Raw genomic sequence first — 15104 nt, 5'->3', positions numbered from 1 at the left:
TGCACTCTTAAACCCATACACCTAGTCAATCAACCATTCACACATCTATGCATAGAGTTACACACACCCCATCCAACCACACACAAACTCAGTGTCCCATATAAATACTCACCCAACTAATCAATAACTAATATACACACTCATGTAGTTAGTGACCAACTGAGGCAGCATGTTATACAACAACAGAGACAGTGCTGCACACATTCACATAGTTTCGTTACTAATCCATGTATTAAGTGAGACACTTTTAATTACTCACTTAAAAAGACAGTCAGACAGCTACTAAATCCTCCATCCAGACAGTTACATATCCACTCAATCTTCAATACAGATTGGTATATATATTACACATTTTAAATTTCAAACTAAACCACATTCAGTGAATGAAGTCATCAGTGATGTCATCAGTGATGTCATTTGAGATGTCATCAGTGATGTCATCAGTGATGTCACTGACCATGTCATGAATGATGCAATATGTGACATCATCAGCAGTGCATTGCGGGCGCGTGAGTTATAGTTAGTTCTGCTAACTATAACGGAGGAATTTCTATGGTTTTTACGAGTGAAATGGGCAGCTAACTATAACACCTCTGAAACCTATGGTTTTTTCTGTGAATATATATATATATGCACACACATCCACACATATATTACACTTACCTGCGAAATACTTACATTTTCGTTGTAAAGGCATGTGTGGTAAAGATGCATGCGTTGTAAAGCCTGCATTGTAAAGGCATGCGTGGTTCTGACTGTGTTGTTAAAGCTGTTTCCCTTCACTATTGATCGGGGCAATTCATCAGGACCAATAAACCTAATTTTCGAGTGGTCGGGAAAGTGAATGTGATAATTATAGAAAAATATCCAATCACATGAAAAAAACTAACACTCTGTGAGTAGGGTATACCTGTAGATGTCTAAAAACCGACTTAGAGGAAGGGAAGGAAGCAAATGTAGGGAGGAGAAATTAATTGAAAACAAATAAGGGTATGCTGACTGTTCTACCCATATAAAAAAAAAATAATGCATTAGGCTCTCATGATTCTTTGCACGCCAAAGCCAATATCATGCCCATCAGTGAAAGAGCAACATAACAAGGAGGACAGACGTGCACACAAGCAGGTGACACATTTGTGAATTGACGCTTCACATCTCACCCAAGATACACAAAGGTAATTCAGGCTGGATCCAATTAAAATGACCATAGTCGTCACAATGGTAAAGGAGCTTACCCAAATTTGGTAAGCTACTGGCCCCATAGGTGATGGCAGAGTCCGCACTAGCTGCGGAGTGAAAACTGAAGGAGAGGCACACAATCAGACATCGTGTGAGCCACAACAGTTACATTATTACCAGACTGTCATACAACTGCTTGGAGTTTTAAAAAAACACCCTCTCCTGCTGCTCTATCTAACGTGATGCTGCGCGAATGTTAAGAGTCCTCAAAGCACCAGACATTTCATTTACAATGCCTTGGTAAATAGAGGATATATAGTTTTGGGTTTGTCAATTGGTTTTTATTTGTGTCTACGGGCAGCCTGTGTAGTTCGGACATTGCTGTGATATGAAATGATACACAATATACATATTTTAGCATTTAGGCGATGGTCCTATCTCGGTCACCCCACCGCTCACCCAATTAATGTAACGGACCAAGCATCTTTACGAAGAGCAGATTGTGATGAATCAGACCAAACCAAGCTCATTGAGGCAGAGCAGTCATGTGATGGAGACAAGTGTGGACGATGAAGCATATAGAAATATCCGAGGGGAGCTTGACTTAGCAGGCGTGCCTGGCACTATAATCTCAACACAGGTTCTCACCGTATCCAGCAGTTCAATGACCTTGGAGAAGAAAAACCACCAGCAAACTCTGGCCATCTGAATAAAAGAGGAGGGAAAAAGCATTAGAGGTAGGCACAATTTAAGTAGAAAAAGCCATATTACCATGCATTCAAGCCCAAGTATGTGCAAAGGATGCTCATCATATGGCAGAGAATTAACTTGTGCCCAGGCTCTTGGGAGATAGTTTTCTAGAACTGGACACTCGCCTGCAGGGAGACATTTTGTCTTAAATTCGGTCCTTTCTTGAAGGCCTCCAGGGACAGTTCTTTTGGTAACTAACCTGCTCATTAAAGGCAAGACTCCCCCTGGTGTGGGTCTGGAGATACCAGATAGCACAAAGGTGGTACATACTGCATTTCAAGTTAATTATGGAAAAAATGGACAAGGATATATGCACTAAGCTACCACATGTATAACCTGCAAATTAAAGGCCGAAGTTAGTTTGAAATCTATTTATTCAGAAGTTCGCTCTTCTACTATATGTATTCTGATGTGTTTTCATTTTTAATGGATTGATTGCTTTGATGTCTCATGTACCTCGGTGGATTGCTCCACCCTTTTCTGATTTTGAAGAAATCAAATAAAAGTATTATTGACTGACTAAAGGCCGAATGTTACCGAAGAGGTAATCTACGTGAGTGAAAGGGGAGGCCTAACTACATTTCAAGAATCTGTTACAACACATAGGTATATGCGTGACCCCAACATAGCATTATGGTAGAGTATGAATGGTTCCGGGTCATATATGTGTAATTAGTATACAGGTAGCGGACATATGTAATACTCTATACAATGTATGTACGGAGATGATGCCAATGTCTTGTCCTCAACTGTGGACATATAAATTCTACTGCATGTAATTTGCACTGATGCTTTTTCTTATCAATAAAACAGTTTAACAAGAATCTGTGACCACTATGGAAGCCATTTTTAAAGATTCATAAAGGATTCAGTGAAAGAAACATGGATGTCCATTTGACCATCAGGTATCCACCAGCGGGTGCTGGCTATGTGACTCATGGTGTACTCTGGTGAAGGCAAACCCAAATTGGCCTCAGCAGACCACTGTAAACATGAATGCTGCAACTAAAGCAATTTTAGAAAATAAGAGGATGCTATCTGGAACTCTTATTTCCAGTCAGAGAGAAAAAGAATCACATTCATTCTTTACAGTGATGTTCCAAAAGCTACAAAGTAGGCACCAAAATCTAGTGGAAGCCCCAAACAAATGGGAAAGTACAACAAGGTTGGGGGTGGGAGGGAAAGGCAACAGGCCATGGATGGAAGCACTGGGCATCGTGTAAGCACCTTAAGCAATTAGCAAGTAGGGCAGGGGAAGCACACCAGGCAGCTGGTAACATCTGTCACAGGGCATGAGAAATTACTGTGGAAAGATCCCATGCTACACATTTGAGAGCTAGTAATGGCTGAGAGTGGGTGTGTAGTAAAGAACAATATTGGTTACTGCCAATGGCAGGTGATGTTTTGCAACAGGAGTACGAAGGTTATCAATGGCAGCGTGAGGGTCAGATTGAGGGTAGCCTCAAGAAATGTAAGGATCGGAGAGAAGAGCAAGCAGAGTCATCTTCTACCAGGCGTAGGAAAGTAAAGTTTCCAACTAGTGAGAACTGGCAGAACATCACAACAAGGGAGACACAACAGAAGACTGATATGTGGCACCACCTGTTGGGGAGATACACCTCCAAACCATCTCGGAGAGAAACACCTCCAAACCATCTCGGGGAGAAACACCTCCAAACCACCTCGGGGAGATACACCTCCAAACCACCTCGGGGAGATACACCTCCAAACCATCATCAAAATTCCTTTATTTCGATTTAACAAACCATAAAAGAAGCGACCGTACAGATCACGAATGTCATTTGGAATAAAAAGAGCGTTTCCGAAGACAATATGCAAATAAGAAATAAAAGCGCTCAAGTTGACATTAAAAGGATATTAGCATCATATGAATAAAACAGTATCCACAGAGTCCATGACTTGGGTCTCACTAACATAATTATGTGGCAAAAGTGCAAGTGTGTCATTAATATTTATACAACTCAATTTCCAGGTAAAAAACCCTCACATTAAACCCTTAAGCAAAAGGGCAAGGTGCCAAGACTAATCACAGAAACCTGAATAAAATACATAAAATAGAATCGTAAAACAATTTAAAGAATTTAAAAAACAGCATTACTTAATCAGGGCAATCTTGATTAGTCAGCACAACCTATTTTATCTATTCATGCCAGTTGGCCTTATGGGTTGTGCCATCCTTCTGATCGCCCAAAAGTGACCTAAATATTTTGCAGTGGCACAGGCGAAAAGAGGTCTGGCATCTGATTTTAGTAGCCGTAGGGCAACTTTAGAGCTTCGGGTCCCTAATTCTCTACACACATGAGCTAGCCATTTGCGTCTTGGCTTTGCGTATGCTTTGCAGGAAAAAGTACATGACCAATAGATTCAAGTGGACATGGACAAGAAGGGCAGCCCTTAGGATGAGGTCTGTTATTCTGCCAGGAGGTACTAAAAGCATTAATTGGTAAGCTGCCATGTCTAATCTGTGTGTACAACTTCCTGTCAGCTGGGACCTTAATAATATCAAAGTAGCTTTCTAGACGACAACTGGGTTTCAGATCGATGAAAGCATATGTTAGGCTGCCAAGATGTTTTTCCCGAAAGATTTTTTCATCGACCCAAGCCCAATACAAAAGTTTGACTTGACTTCTTGGGTATGAAGGTGGTTGGCTGATGGCCTGGGCTGACAAGCCAATGCTAGACAGTAAAACATTTACTTGTTTAATCCAGGCAATTTTATTTGCGGTGTCCAAATTTGAGACCTCGCAAAAAGCAGCTGCATAGTGTGCCAAATCAGAGGTAGAGGCCAATCTATACCAAAATAACAGTGGGCGAAGCCTCGCAAGATCTTTGATGGACTTAATACCCAGATCAAACTTAAGACTGGAGAAGAGGTTTGCTTAAAGGAAGGGATATCAGGATCCTAAGGAACTTGTTTTCCACAGCTGCAAGCTCATTAGAGGATGCTGTGCCCCACAGCTCTGCCCCATAAAGGGCACTGGTTACAGCCTTGCAGTTCTACAATTTGAGAGCAGGGGCTACGGGCCTAGTATACGACAAGCGATGCTCCCTACTCAGTGCCCCAGTGAGCTGAGTTAGTTTCAAGGAGACCTTCTCTAAATGTCTCTTCCAAGCCATTCCCTCCAATAGTCAAATACCCAAGTAATCAAATGAACTAACCCTCTCCAGCGGGTCATTATCCAGGAGTATATTTCCCTTAAAAGATTTGTGCGGGTTGCACATCATTAGCTTGGTTTTGGAGGAATTAATAACCAAACCCCTCTCATCACAGAATGCCTTAAAATGGTTTAAACGTTTTTGGAGACCCATGGGAGTTTTGGAGATCAGTAGGGTATCGTCGGCGAATAGCAGTGTGGCAATTTTTGGGTTCGCCAGAGATGGGGCATCAGCTGGCAAAGAACACAAAAGATCTGCCACCTGATTAACGTACAGGGATAAAAGGGTTGGAGCTAAAACACCTCCACACCATTTCAGTAAGAAACACCTCCAAGCCACCTTGGGGAGATACACCTCCAAACCATCTCTGGGAGAAACACCTCCAAACCACCCTGGGGAGATACACCTCCAAACCATCTCGGGGAGAAACACCTCCAAACCAGCCTGGGGAGATACACCTCCAAACCACCTCGGGGAGATACACCTTCAAACCACCTCGGGGAGATACACCTTCAAACCACCTCTGGGAGATACACCTCCAAACCATCTCGGGGAGAAACACCGCCAAACCACCTCGGGGAGATACACCTCAAAACCACCTCAGGGAGACACCACAGGAAAGAGAGGAAACTTCTGAACACTATGATGCCCATAGCAGACCTCAGGCTCGTCTAGACCGAACTCAGAGTCCGGATTACATTTCTAAGCCACTTTTCCCTGCTCTAGACATTTTCAGAGCATGGTCTTCAGCAGTTTTTCTTTAATTCCTTCTCTCGCCTCAGTAAATATTATAATACACGTTATGGGTTCTCTTGTTATACCGACTCACTGACTGCAATAATGCTGGCTAGATGTCATCTTTTGCACCCTAAAGGGCTGAAATCTTTGCACACGTGTCCCATGCAGATATGTTCCCAATGACCCTGTATATTGTACTACTCCCTTATTTACCCCTTCTTCAAGTACATCTTCATCTAGCCCCCTCCCCACACACACACACCCCTTCATTTGATTTACAACCTGGCAGGACAAATGCACAACATTTACAAGTATTCTTTCACTATATTAGCTCCACAGTTCTTCTCCCAGGGGAGCCTTGTGTGTCCAGTGTCACATGGTTAAGGAGTGCACGGCCTGGCAGCGCTCGTCAACAATGAATGGCATCTCTGTGGGCTCGAATCTCATGCGTGTTCCAGCTGGAAGGCTGCCAAGGGCCCACATTACACATGTTAGCAACAATGGGATGTGTATTACGCATTATGCAGTTAACAATCAATGACACCTCTGTTTGTAGTCGGCGACGTCGTCTTGTACAAACAGTGCCCTTTGTGCAGCTCAGAACAACATTCGCTCTGCAGAGGCGTTCCCGCCACGTGAACAGAGATGGCAGTGCCTGCAATCCGACTGTGGGTGAAAACTCTTCCCAGAATACAGTTTAAAGGGGCCCTGTCTGAGATCTTACCCGCAGTGCGAGCTCACTGTGGCTGTAGTCCACTGGTTGGCACAGGTAGCTGTAATTGGCACGAACAGAAGTCACCAAGAACTAAAAACAAGAGAGGAAAGAATATTAAACAATGTGCTTGAGCTCTAGACTTTAGGTTGTGTTATATAATACCTGACTACACTTTGAACTGAGCACGTAATGGCCCCATGCAAGAATCCAGTGGGCTAAGTGAGTAAAGAACCTAAAAGGACGGTCAGGTTAGTTGCTTCCGACCAACTTGAGGTGGGTTTCCCCGTTTCCATGGCTTGTGTATTATAGAACAAAGCAAATATGGTCGTTTGAAGGTTTGAGATGCTAAAACAGTTAATCTCACATTTAGTTTTCCAGCCTCTTCAACTGGTTTTTACAAACTGCTGAGGTCAGTACAGTATGACCATCTCCACAGCTGGGACTCGCCCGCTGAATTCATGCAAGTGCACTGCAGGTACTGACAAGGGGCAGAGCGGAGTCTTTGACCCGAGGAGAGAGGCGGCGGTTCATCCACGGAAGAGAGAGGACGACTTTGAGCGAATGTTAGTAGAAAGGAGCATATATTAACATGTCCACATGAAACAAGTGTTAAAAATGCAATAGGTCTCACCTTTCATTAAGTTAAAGCCATTTGCTTTGCTATACAATACCATTAGCAAAGCAAACGGCTTTAACTTAATCAAAGGCGAGACCTATTACATTTTCAATGCTTGTTCTGGGATGACATGGTGTCTGCCACATTCCAACCGGCTGAGACTCTATTACTCATCTCCTTGTTAAAAAAACCCACAAGTAGTGCAGTTGCTTACAGCCTATGTGATATTGTTGTATTTCATTTTTGCCATCAAAACACCAACGTAGGGATATAAGCAAACCTTCGGGCAGACAGAGCTGTGGACGGAAATGAGAGGAGAAAGAAATGTTAAGAATGACTTCTGGGCAGACAGAAGCGAGGACACGCAGAGGTCAGGACAGGCAGCGGTGAACACATGAGGGGGACATGTGAGGGCAGACAGCACAAAGAGGACAGGTACGGGTGGAGAGAGGCGGGGACAGGTAGGAGGAGGCAAGCGAGGAGGTACAGGTCCTGGGAGGCAGAGGCGGGTGCAGCCAGAGGTGAGCCTGGCAGGGGGACAGAGTTGTACTTAGAAAAGAGTGCAGGCACAGTGAGGGCAGACAGGTAAGGACAGGCAGAGGCGGGCACACTGGTGGCAGACAGGTGAGTGGGGCATGGAGAAGCCTAGCCAAAGGTGAGGACAGGCAGCCATTAGGAGAAGCCGAGGGTAGAAGACGAAGTGGACAGCGTGAGGAGGGGCAGGTGGTAAAAGAGGACGAGGTGAGGGCAGAGGGAAGGACAGTCATTGAATAGGACAGGCAGAGTCCCGGACTGACCTGAGGACAGTCAGTGAGGTCGGAGGCCTGGGCAGAATATATGACAATCAGAGGAGGTCGCCATGGAGATGGGAGACTCAGAAACGAGGGAAGGCTGGCGGGTTCAGGCAGGGACAGGGCTTTAAGTGGGCCGGTCTCACCTGGTCTGAGCACTGGCAGTTTTTTAAGGAGGCCTCGAAACGGGTCTCTATCGGGCTCTGTTTTGTGCCCTAGCACAGGAGGTCCGTCTGGTTTTTTTAGCATTATAGGGGAAGGGAAATCCTTTGAAGAGAGTCATTTTCTCTCTGGATTTCTCTTCTCTTTTCGGAACTCAGGAGCAGCAACATTGTCGTGGTGTCACCAGGGCTTTATGTGGAAGTTTATTCAATATTATATACAGGCTACAGTTGCTGCTTATTTATCTTATGCAACTAACAATCATTGACAAAGCCAATAGTCCTGACTGTAGGTATGCTGTTACTTGTTGTATCATATATCTGGATGCAATGACAGAAACAGCAAAATACCAGTCGGGCGGCACTCTGTGCTAAGCACAACATTTTTAGGTATGTGGTTTTAAGCCACGCCCTTAATTACATTAGCCACGCCCCCTTGAGAGTCCCCCCAGTTTTTTCATCCCACTTAAAGCCCTGGGCAGGTGTGAGCTCAAAGAGGGCAGTCAGAGGTGGGCACCGTCAGGGCATGGGTAGGAGGAGCGGAGGACACAGTGGGGGCAGAGACAAGTGTAAGTGGGACAGGAAGAGATGATGGCAGTGGAGAGCACAATTAACACACACACAGGTGAGAAGGTCAGACAGAGGTGATGACAAGCAGAGGTGAGCGCAGAGTTTCGGGAAGGTATGGAAAGGCACAGGTGAGTCTACTGAGAGATGGGCAGAGCTAGACAGGTGAGTGGGGCAGGGAAAGCTGAGGGCAGACAGGTGAGGTCAGTAGAGGCGAGTACAGGGAGAGATAACCTCATTAGGGCAGGAAGTGATTGGCACAGATAGGGCAGACAGGTGAGCAGGGCAGGCTGAGGCAAGGATAGAAGGGAGGACAATTAGTGACTAGGACAGGCAGAACCACGGCATATGTGAGGAGTTAATAGATGGGCACAATAAAGCCAAACAGGTGTGCAGGAGAGGAAAAGCATAGGGCATGGTTGATAGCAGTGAGAGGTAGGCAGTCAGAAGGCAAACAAGTGAGTGACATAGGTAGAGGCAAGGTTAGACAGAGGTGAGGACAGGCAGGTGAGCGCTCAGGAGGTCAGACAGGGGTGGCCACTGTAAGAGCGGGCAGGTGAGGGTAGCGAGAGCGTGGGCGCTGCGAGGGTAGAAGTGACGACATGCAGAGGCGAGGACACATATGACGCCAGTCAGAGTTGGGCACACAGGCAAGATGACGCACACCCTGCGAGGACACTCAAAGGTGGGGACATACAGGGAGCAGGGCAGATGTTAGGACAGGCAGAGGTCAGCACAACGAGGGTAGAAAGGTAAGACCGACCAGAGGTGAGAACAGACGCGGCCCTGGCATGTATAGGCCCGGATGTCACCATGCCATGCTGCAAGGGGATCACTCCGAGGGACTTACCAGGACCAGCCAGGGAGGTCGGGCAGTGCCCAGCTCCAGAGAGCCAGGGCCTCGTGGGGGGTGCGAAGGGTGTGTGTCTACCCGCAGCTGACTGGGGTGTTTACACACAAGGCGTAGTGCGCGCCCAACTGACTCAAACTTCATCACAAGTAAAGCCCAGAGGGGTGTCCGCTTTCAGCCATGATAAGTGCAGAAACTGGAGCCGGCGGGGCAGCCCCAAGCCAGCAGAGGGGCAGCATGGGGGGGCAAGGAAACACGGGACAAGAAGAGGGGCTCCGGAAACTAGCGGAGGAGCCGATAGAAAGAAAGAGGGGAGGGGGAGTAACGGGGTGGCGAGGTAGGGAGGAGGAGAGAGGGGAGGAGGAAACGTGAGAAAGGCTTAGGAGAAGGAAATCGGGGAAGTAAGAGGATTGGATGGGAGACGGGGAGGGCAGAGAGTGGGGTGGAATGGGGAAATGCAGGAGGGATCATAAACAAGGGACGGCAGAAGGATGTCTATATAAACAAGCGCGGCCCGTCATGGGACGGACAGAAGATGTGCACGCGGGGACTGCTTTTACTGGCGGCGGGAAAAAAAGTCCCCAGTTTATCAAGCCGCCAGTAAAGTATCCAATCCCCGCTTGCACATCTTCTGTCTTGTTAGTCTCCCCGCGTGCACACTGGAATCATATGAATTCCAAAAGGCCTCTGCATGGCAGTGCAGCGCATGCTCTGCTTTCGCCAGACAGAGACCCAACAAGCCAGCAGAGGGGCAGCATGGAGGAGCAAGGCAACACGAGACAAGAAGAGGGGCTCTGGGAACTAGCGGAGGAGCCGATAGAAAGAAAGAGGGGAGAGGGAGTAACGGGGTGGCGAGGTAGGGAAGAGGAGAGAGGGGAGGAGGAAACATGGGAGGGGCTTAGGAGAAGGAAATCGGGGAAGTAAGAGGATTGGATGGGAGACGGGGAGGGCAGAGAGTGGGGTGGAATGGGGAAATGCAGGAGGAATCATAAACAAGTGATGGCAAAAGGATGTCTAGATAAACAAGCGCGGCCCGTCATGGGATTGACAGAAGATGTACACGCAGGGACTGCCTTTACAGGCGGCGGAAAAAAAAGTCCCCAGTGTATCACACCATCAGTAAAGCATCCAAACCCCACGTGCACATCTTCTGTCTCGTTTGTCTCCCCACGTGCACGCTGGAATCGTATCGATTCCAAAAGGCCTCTGCATGTCAGAGCAGCGCATGCGCTGCTTTCGCCAGGCTGAGGCTATGGGTCTCGTTTAGGGGTAAAAAGAAACAGGAGAGCTTTTTGTAGTTTTATATAGCGCGAACTCGGTCCTTTGGCATTGGCGCGATTTACATGGGCACCAATAGCATTACATAGATTTAGATCTGTTTTATTTGTTAGGTAAGTGGAGATTACGTGATTTTCCCAGGATCACAGGACGTTGAGCCGACGCCGGGACTTGAACCTAGTTCCACGTTCTAAAGTAGGCAGCTCTGGCCAGGCCGTAACACCCTCACCCTCTTCCCCTTAAAGTCTACTGTAGGCCCTTCCATCATTTCAGGAACCCTGAGTGAGTGTGCAGGTCCGCGCCTATTTGGCTTTACAAAAGCAGGCGAGTTGACCATACTAGTTAAAGAGCTGACTGTTGACTCATGAACAAACACTTTCTATCAGTCAGTAATGACCAGCGATCGAAGCGCATTAAAAACAAGCATTTGCAATGCAATAGGTCTCGCGGTTACACGAGTTAAAGCTATTGGCATTGTAAATGACAATGCCTTTTATTTATGTTTTTGAAACGAAAACAAATATAAAAGGCATTGTTATTTGCAATGTCAATAGCTTAAACTTGCGTAAATGCGAGACCTATTGCATTGCAAATGCTTGTTAATATTGGCTTAAAACACATACAGTGTCCGTGGATAGCAACGTTTGCCTTTGACCAGCCTTGGCACAGAATGGAGGGTGGAGAGACTGTATGGGAAGGGAAGGAAGGAGCGAGTGAGCAAATGGGAAAGCGAATAGCAGCGGCATATAATAAAAGCAGAAGGGCCCTGATGGAGACAGGGAGGGAGGGAGCGCCCAGTAGGATAATGCGTGCTATGCATATTAATGTATTTTTTTTTTTTAATAGTGGCTTGAAACACATACAGTGTCAGTGCATAGCAACGTTTGGCTTTGACCAGCCTTGTCACAGAATGGAGGTTGGAGAGACTGTATGGGAAGGGAAACAGAGAGCGAACAAAGGTCGAACAAAAGTCTGTATGTTAAGGCACTATCGTGTGTTAAGGCAGTACAAATTAGCCTGATCTATCAAAAGCAGGATTAACGGCGCAGTACTGTATGAGCAAATGGGTAGTACGCTACCTTGTGAAGTAATGGCCTGTTTGAAAATGAAAGCAGAAGGGGCCTGATGGACACAGGGAGGGACAGGAAGAAGCAGTGACCTCAAAGTACACAGCTTGGACAGCAGCGCAAACTGTATACACACAAAAGGTATCGGCGACATCTGCACACACCTTGTATAGCAGTGTAAACTTATACATAGTAGTAATAGGCTGTAGCAGTGAAAAATGCCCCCCCCCCCAAAAAAAACATAGCATACATTGTTTAAACAGCAGTGCAAATGGTACACGCACAACTGGTACTGGATAGATAGCAGTGACAGCTGCCCCCTCAGAGCGCACACAGCTTGAACAGCAGTGCAAGGACTGCTAGGAGATATGAGGGGTGCTGACACCCCAGTAAGATGAGGTGGGTGCAGGGTAACGGATGAAGTCAACTGGGCTACAATGCAAGGGCACCTAAAGCAGTACAAAACTCAAAACATCTCTCCTGCATCGACTTTAAATCTCAGCTGTATACTCGGTTGCACACACTGCTGAGAACAACTGAAAATGAAACCTGTTAAATGCCACTATGCTCTCCCGCTGGAAGTGTTTGCTGTCAGGGAGACGGAGGCAGGATAACAGACACCTGTGTGTGTGTGATAGATGCCCTGGCTGATGCTGCCTGAGGGGAGACGGCACCCAAAAGAGCAGCATGTCCATATTCTGACCTGGCCAATCAAGTGCTACTGAAAGTAAACTAGAAAGGATGAAGTTTGCCGCTACCACACAAACTTTAACCAGAGCGCACGCCCTTTAGTGGATGCGAGCAGAAAGTGATCAGGCTACGAGTGAAACCAAACAGCTCACCCTTTCTGTGAAATATGGTTTAAGTTGTATCACAAGATCTGTGTGCCCACCTCCAGGTTTACCCGGCCATACATTTACACAAAGCCGAAAGTGCAAGAGTGGTGTGATGTTTATGCATGGCTATCTTTGAGCTAGAGTGATGATACAACACAACACATGCAACGCTCCGAGGAGCTCTTACCGTGACGAAGAGCAGGCTGTGCGGGAAGCCCTGGGCCAGGCCCTCCGGCAGCAGCTGCGGGGCGGTAAAGGGGCGACTTGTACATGCAGCAGTGCCAAAGAAGGCGTGGTGCCAGTACACAGTGTGACGCAGGCCTGTGTCTGGCTCAGACTGACGCGAGATTACTGTTAGGTGATGATAGAGATCTCGTAACATCAACAAACAAGCCCCATTGCTTAATCTAAGTAGTGGTTGCAGGTGGTTGGCACCTGCGTGCATTTTTAGGGACGAGAATGTATTTGTCATTGTCTGACTTGGCAAGCGCAGAAAAGACAGGCTGAGATCAAGCGTGCAAAACTGAAAGCGCGCGGTGGAAGCTCTCAAAAGTGAAGAGACGCCGTGCGCGTGCCCATCTGCCTGGCAAGCGCAGAAAAGGAAGGCTGAGATCGAGCGCGCAAAAGTGAAATCGCTCAGTGGGAGCGCTTTAAAGTGAAGAGAAGCTGTGCGCGTGCCCATCTTCCGTCCAGGGGCAAGCTGATAGAGACGCATCGGCTGTCCAGGCAAGTGCACATCTCCTGTCCCCCTTCGACATCCAAGTCGACGACAATAGATCTCGCCAAGGCGGGCAACGCATGCGCTGCGTCACTAGGCGAGACCTAAACATCTATGGGAACTGTGATCCTGAATGCAATGAGCACGGGGTCAAAAACAATTCTTAAAATAACCAAATATGTTGTGCATATTTTGTTGACCTTCAGGTAACTGCATATAAAATAACACACACCTTAAAAAATGAATAAATGAAAGTCAATCAAATCACTGGGAAATGCATTTTTACGTTATGACACCTCTAATGGGTAATGTGATGATTGCCGATGTCTGTGTGTACCCAGAAAGCCACAGAACTGAATCCTGTTTGGTGCAGTGGGGAATGGTAACTGGTGCATTTTTAAGGCTACGAGGTTCCAGCCTGTGACAGAAAGCACTGTGAATAAGTCGTTATATTAATTTACATTACACACAGTATATGGTAGGCTGTCCCAAAATGCTCAAAAAGATGTAGGTTTAAGATTTGAAAAAGTGCTTCCAAATATAGATTTCAGCAATAAACAATCACATAACACATAGTGCAAACATTTTCCTAGGTATCCTAAAAAGCACACACTCCACATCTCAGCTGTTAACATCCTTACAAGCACCCTTCAAAAGGAGTAATTATTTGTCATCATTAAGCTATACTTGGTTCCAAGCAGCCTTTACATTTGCTAATTAACCAATCGCACTTATTTCCATTTCTTTCAGGCACCTTGTTCATTGTTTGGCTGTCTCTCCTTCCCTCGGCTTCATAGCACAGGAGACACTCTCCTTTCCATTTCAGCTTATGCACTCACCTCTGCGGTCTATTGATCTAGCAGGTGAGACGGGCGTTTAAAGATTCAAGTTAATGCAATGGTTGTGCCCGTCTCGCATGGACATCATTTAGTGGTCGCAAGGGGCACCGGGGCAGCAGTTGCTACCCCTGCCATTACCAATCCTGACCACCAGATTCATGAAAGCAGCAGCAGGAGAAAACAAGCATTTGCAATGTAATCGGTCTCGCATTTGTGAAAGTTAGAGCTCTTGGTGTTGAAAATGACATTGTTTTTTACTTTCGTTTTTTTTATTTGTAGTGGAATCGATCATAGTTTACTAATACATCTATTAACTTAGGAAGGAGGAAAGACTGGTTAAACAAGTATTGAAACTTGTGACCTGGAGTTCTCTATGTGGAAGTCTCTCTGTGGTGGTCTCAGTGTGGTTTCATTTTCCATGTTTGTGAGTGCTTACAGAATTGGCAAACTAGCTGAAATGCCTGTATTGGGCTCTATAAAGATATCTGTGCATGTGTACTGATTTACATACCTGTATTTTTATGGCTGGGTGCACCATCCCTTCCTATAAGTCGTCAGTTAGTAATCTGGGGTGTCGCCCTTCTGACACCATTAGCTTGGCAGCGCCTAGAAACCGCTTGGTAATAGAGCGCTTTACAAAACCCTTTCAACTTCAACTTGGCAGATGCTAACAGGGGCATGTGCCATCTGTGCCAAATGATTTCTTGGATGCACTTTATAGAGGGCACTTTACCTGGACCTTGTCAACTAACCCGGCCCTATATTTGTAATTGCTGTTTCCAGGCTGCACATGAAGTACTTTTTGCATTAACAAGTTTTGTT

General features: G+C 46.3%; 1 protein-coding gene across 4 annotated transcripts in view; it reads right to left on the bottom strand.

Moving 5' to 3' along the window:
• Nucleotides 1–15104, bottom strand: part of LOC146811612 (very long chain fatty acid elongase 4-like) — a 148850-nt gene that overhangs the window by 68794 nt on the left and 64952 nt on the right. For all 4 annotated transcript variants that reach the window (XM_085618584.1, XM_085618585.1, XM_085618582.1 and 1 more), the window contains exons 5-6: nt 6569–6649; nt 1828–1884 (exon numbers count right to left, since the gene is read on the bottom strand). In XM_085618584.1, the coding sequence (XP_085474710.1) occupies nt 1828–1884; nt 6569–6649 (138 nt within the window). The remainder of the gene's footprint in view (nt 1–1827; nt 1885–6568; nt 6650–15104) is intronic.

This window comes from Triturus cristatus, chromosome 7 (genome assembly GCF_964204655.1).
Source record: "Triturus cristatus chromosome 7, aTriCri1.1, whole genome shotgun sequence".
NCBI classification, from domain to species: Eukaryota; Metazoa; Chordata; class Amphibia; order Caudata; family Salamandridae; genus Triturus; species Triturus cristatus.
The sequence above is the reverse complement of the archived record's forward strand: the minus strand, read 5'-3'. Positions and strand labels throughout refer to the sequence as shown.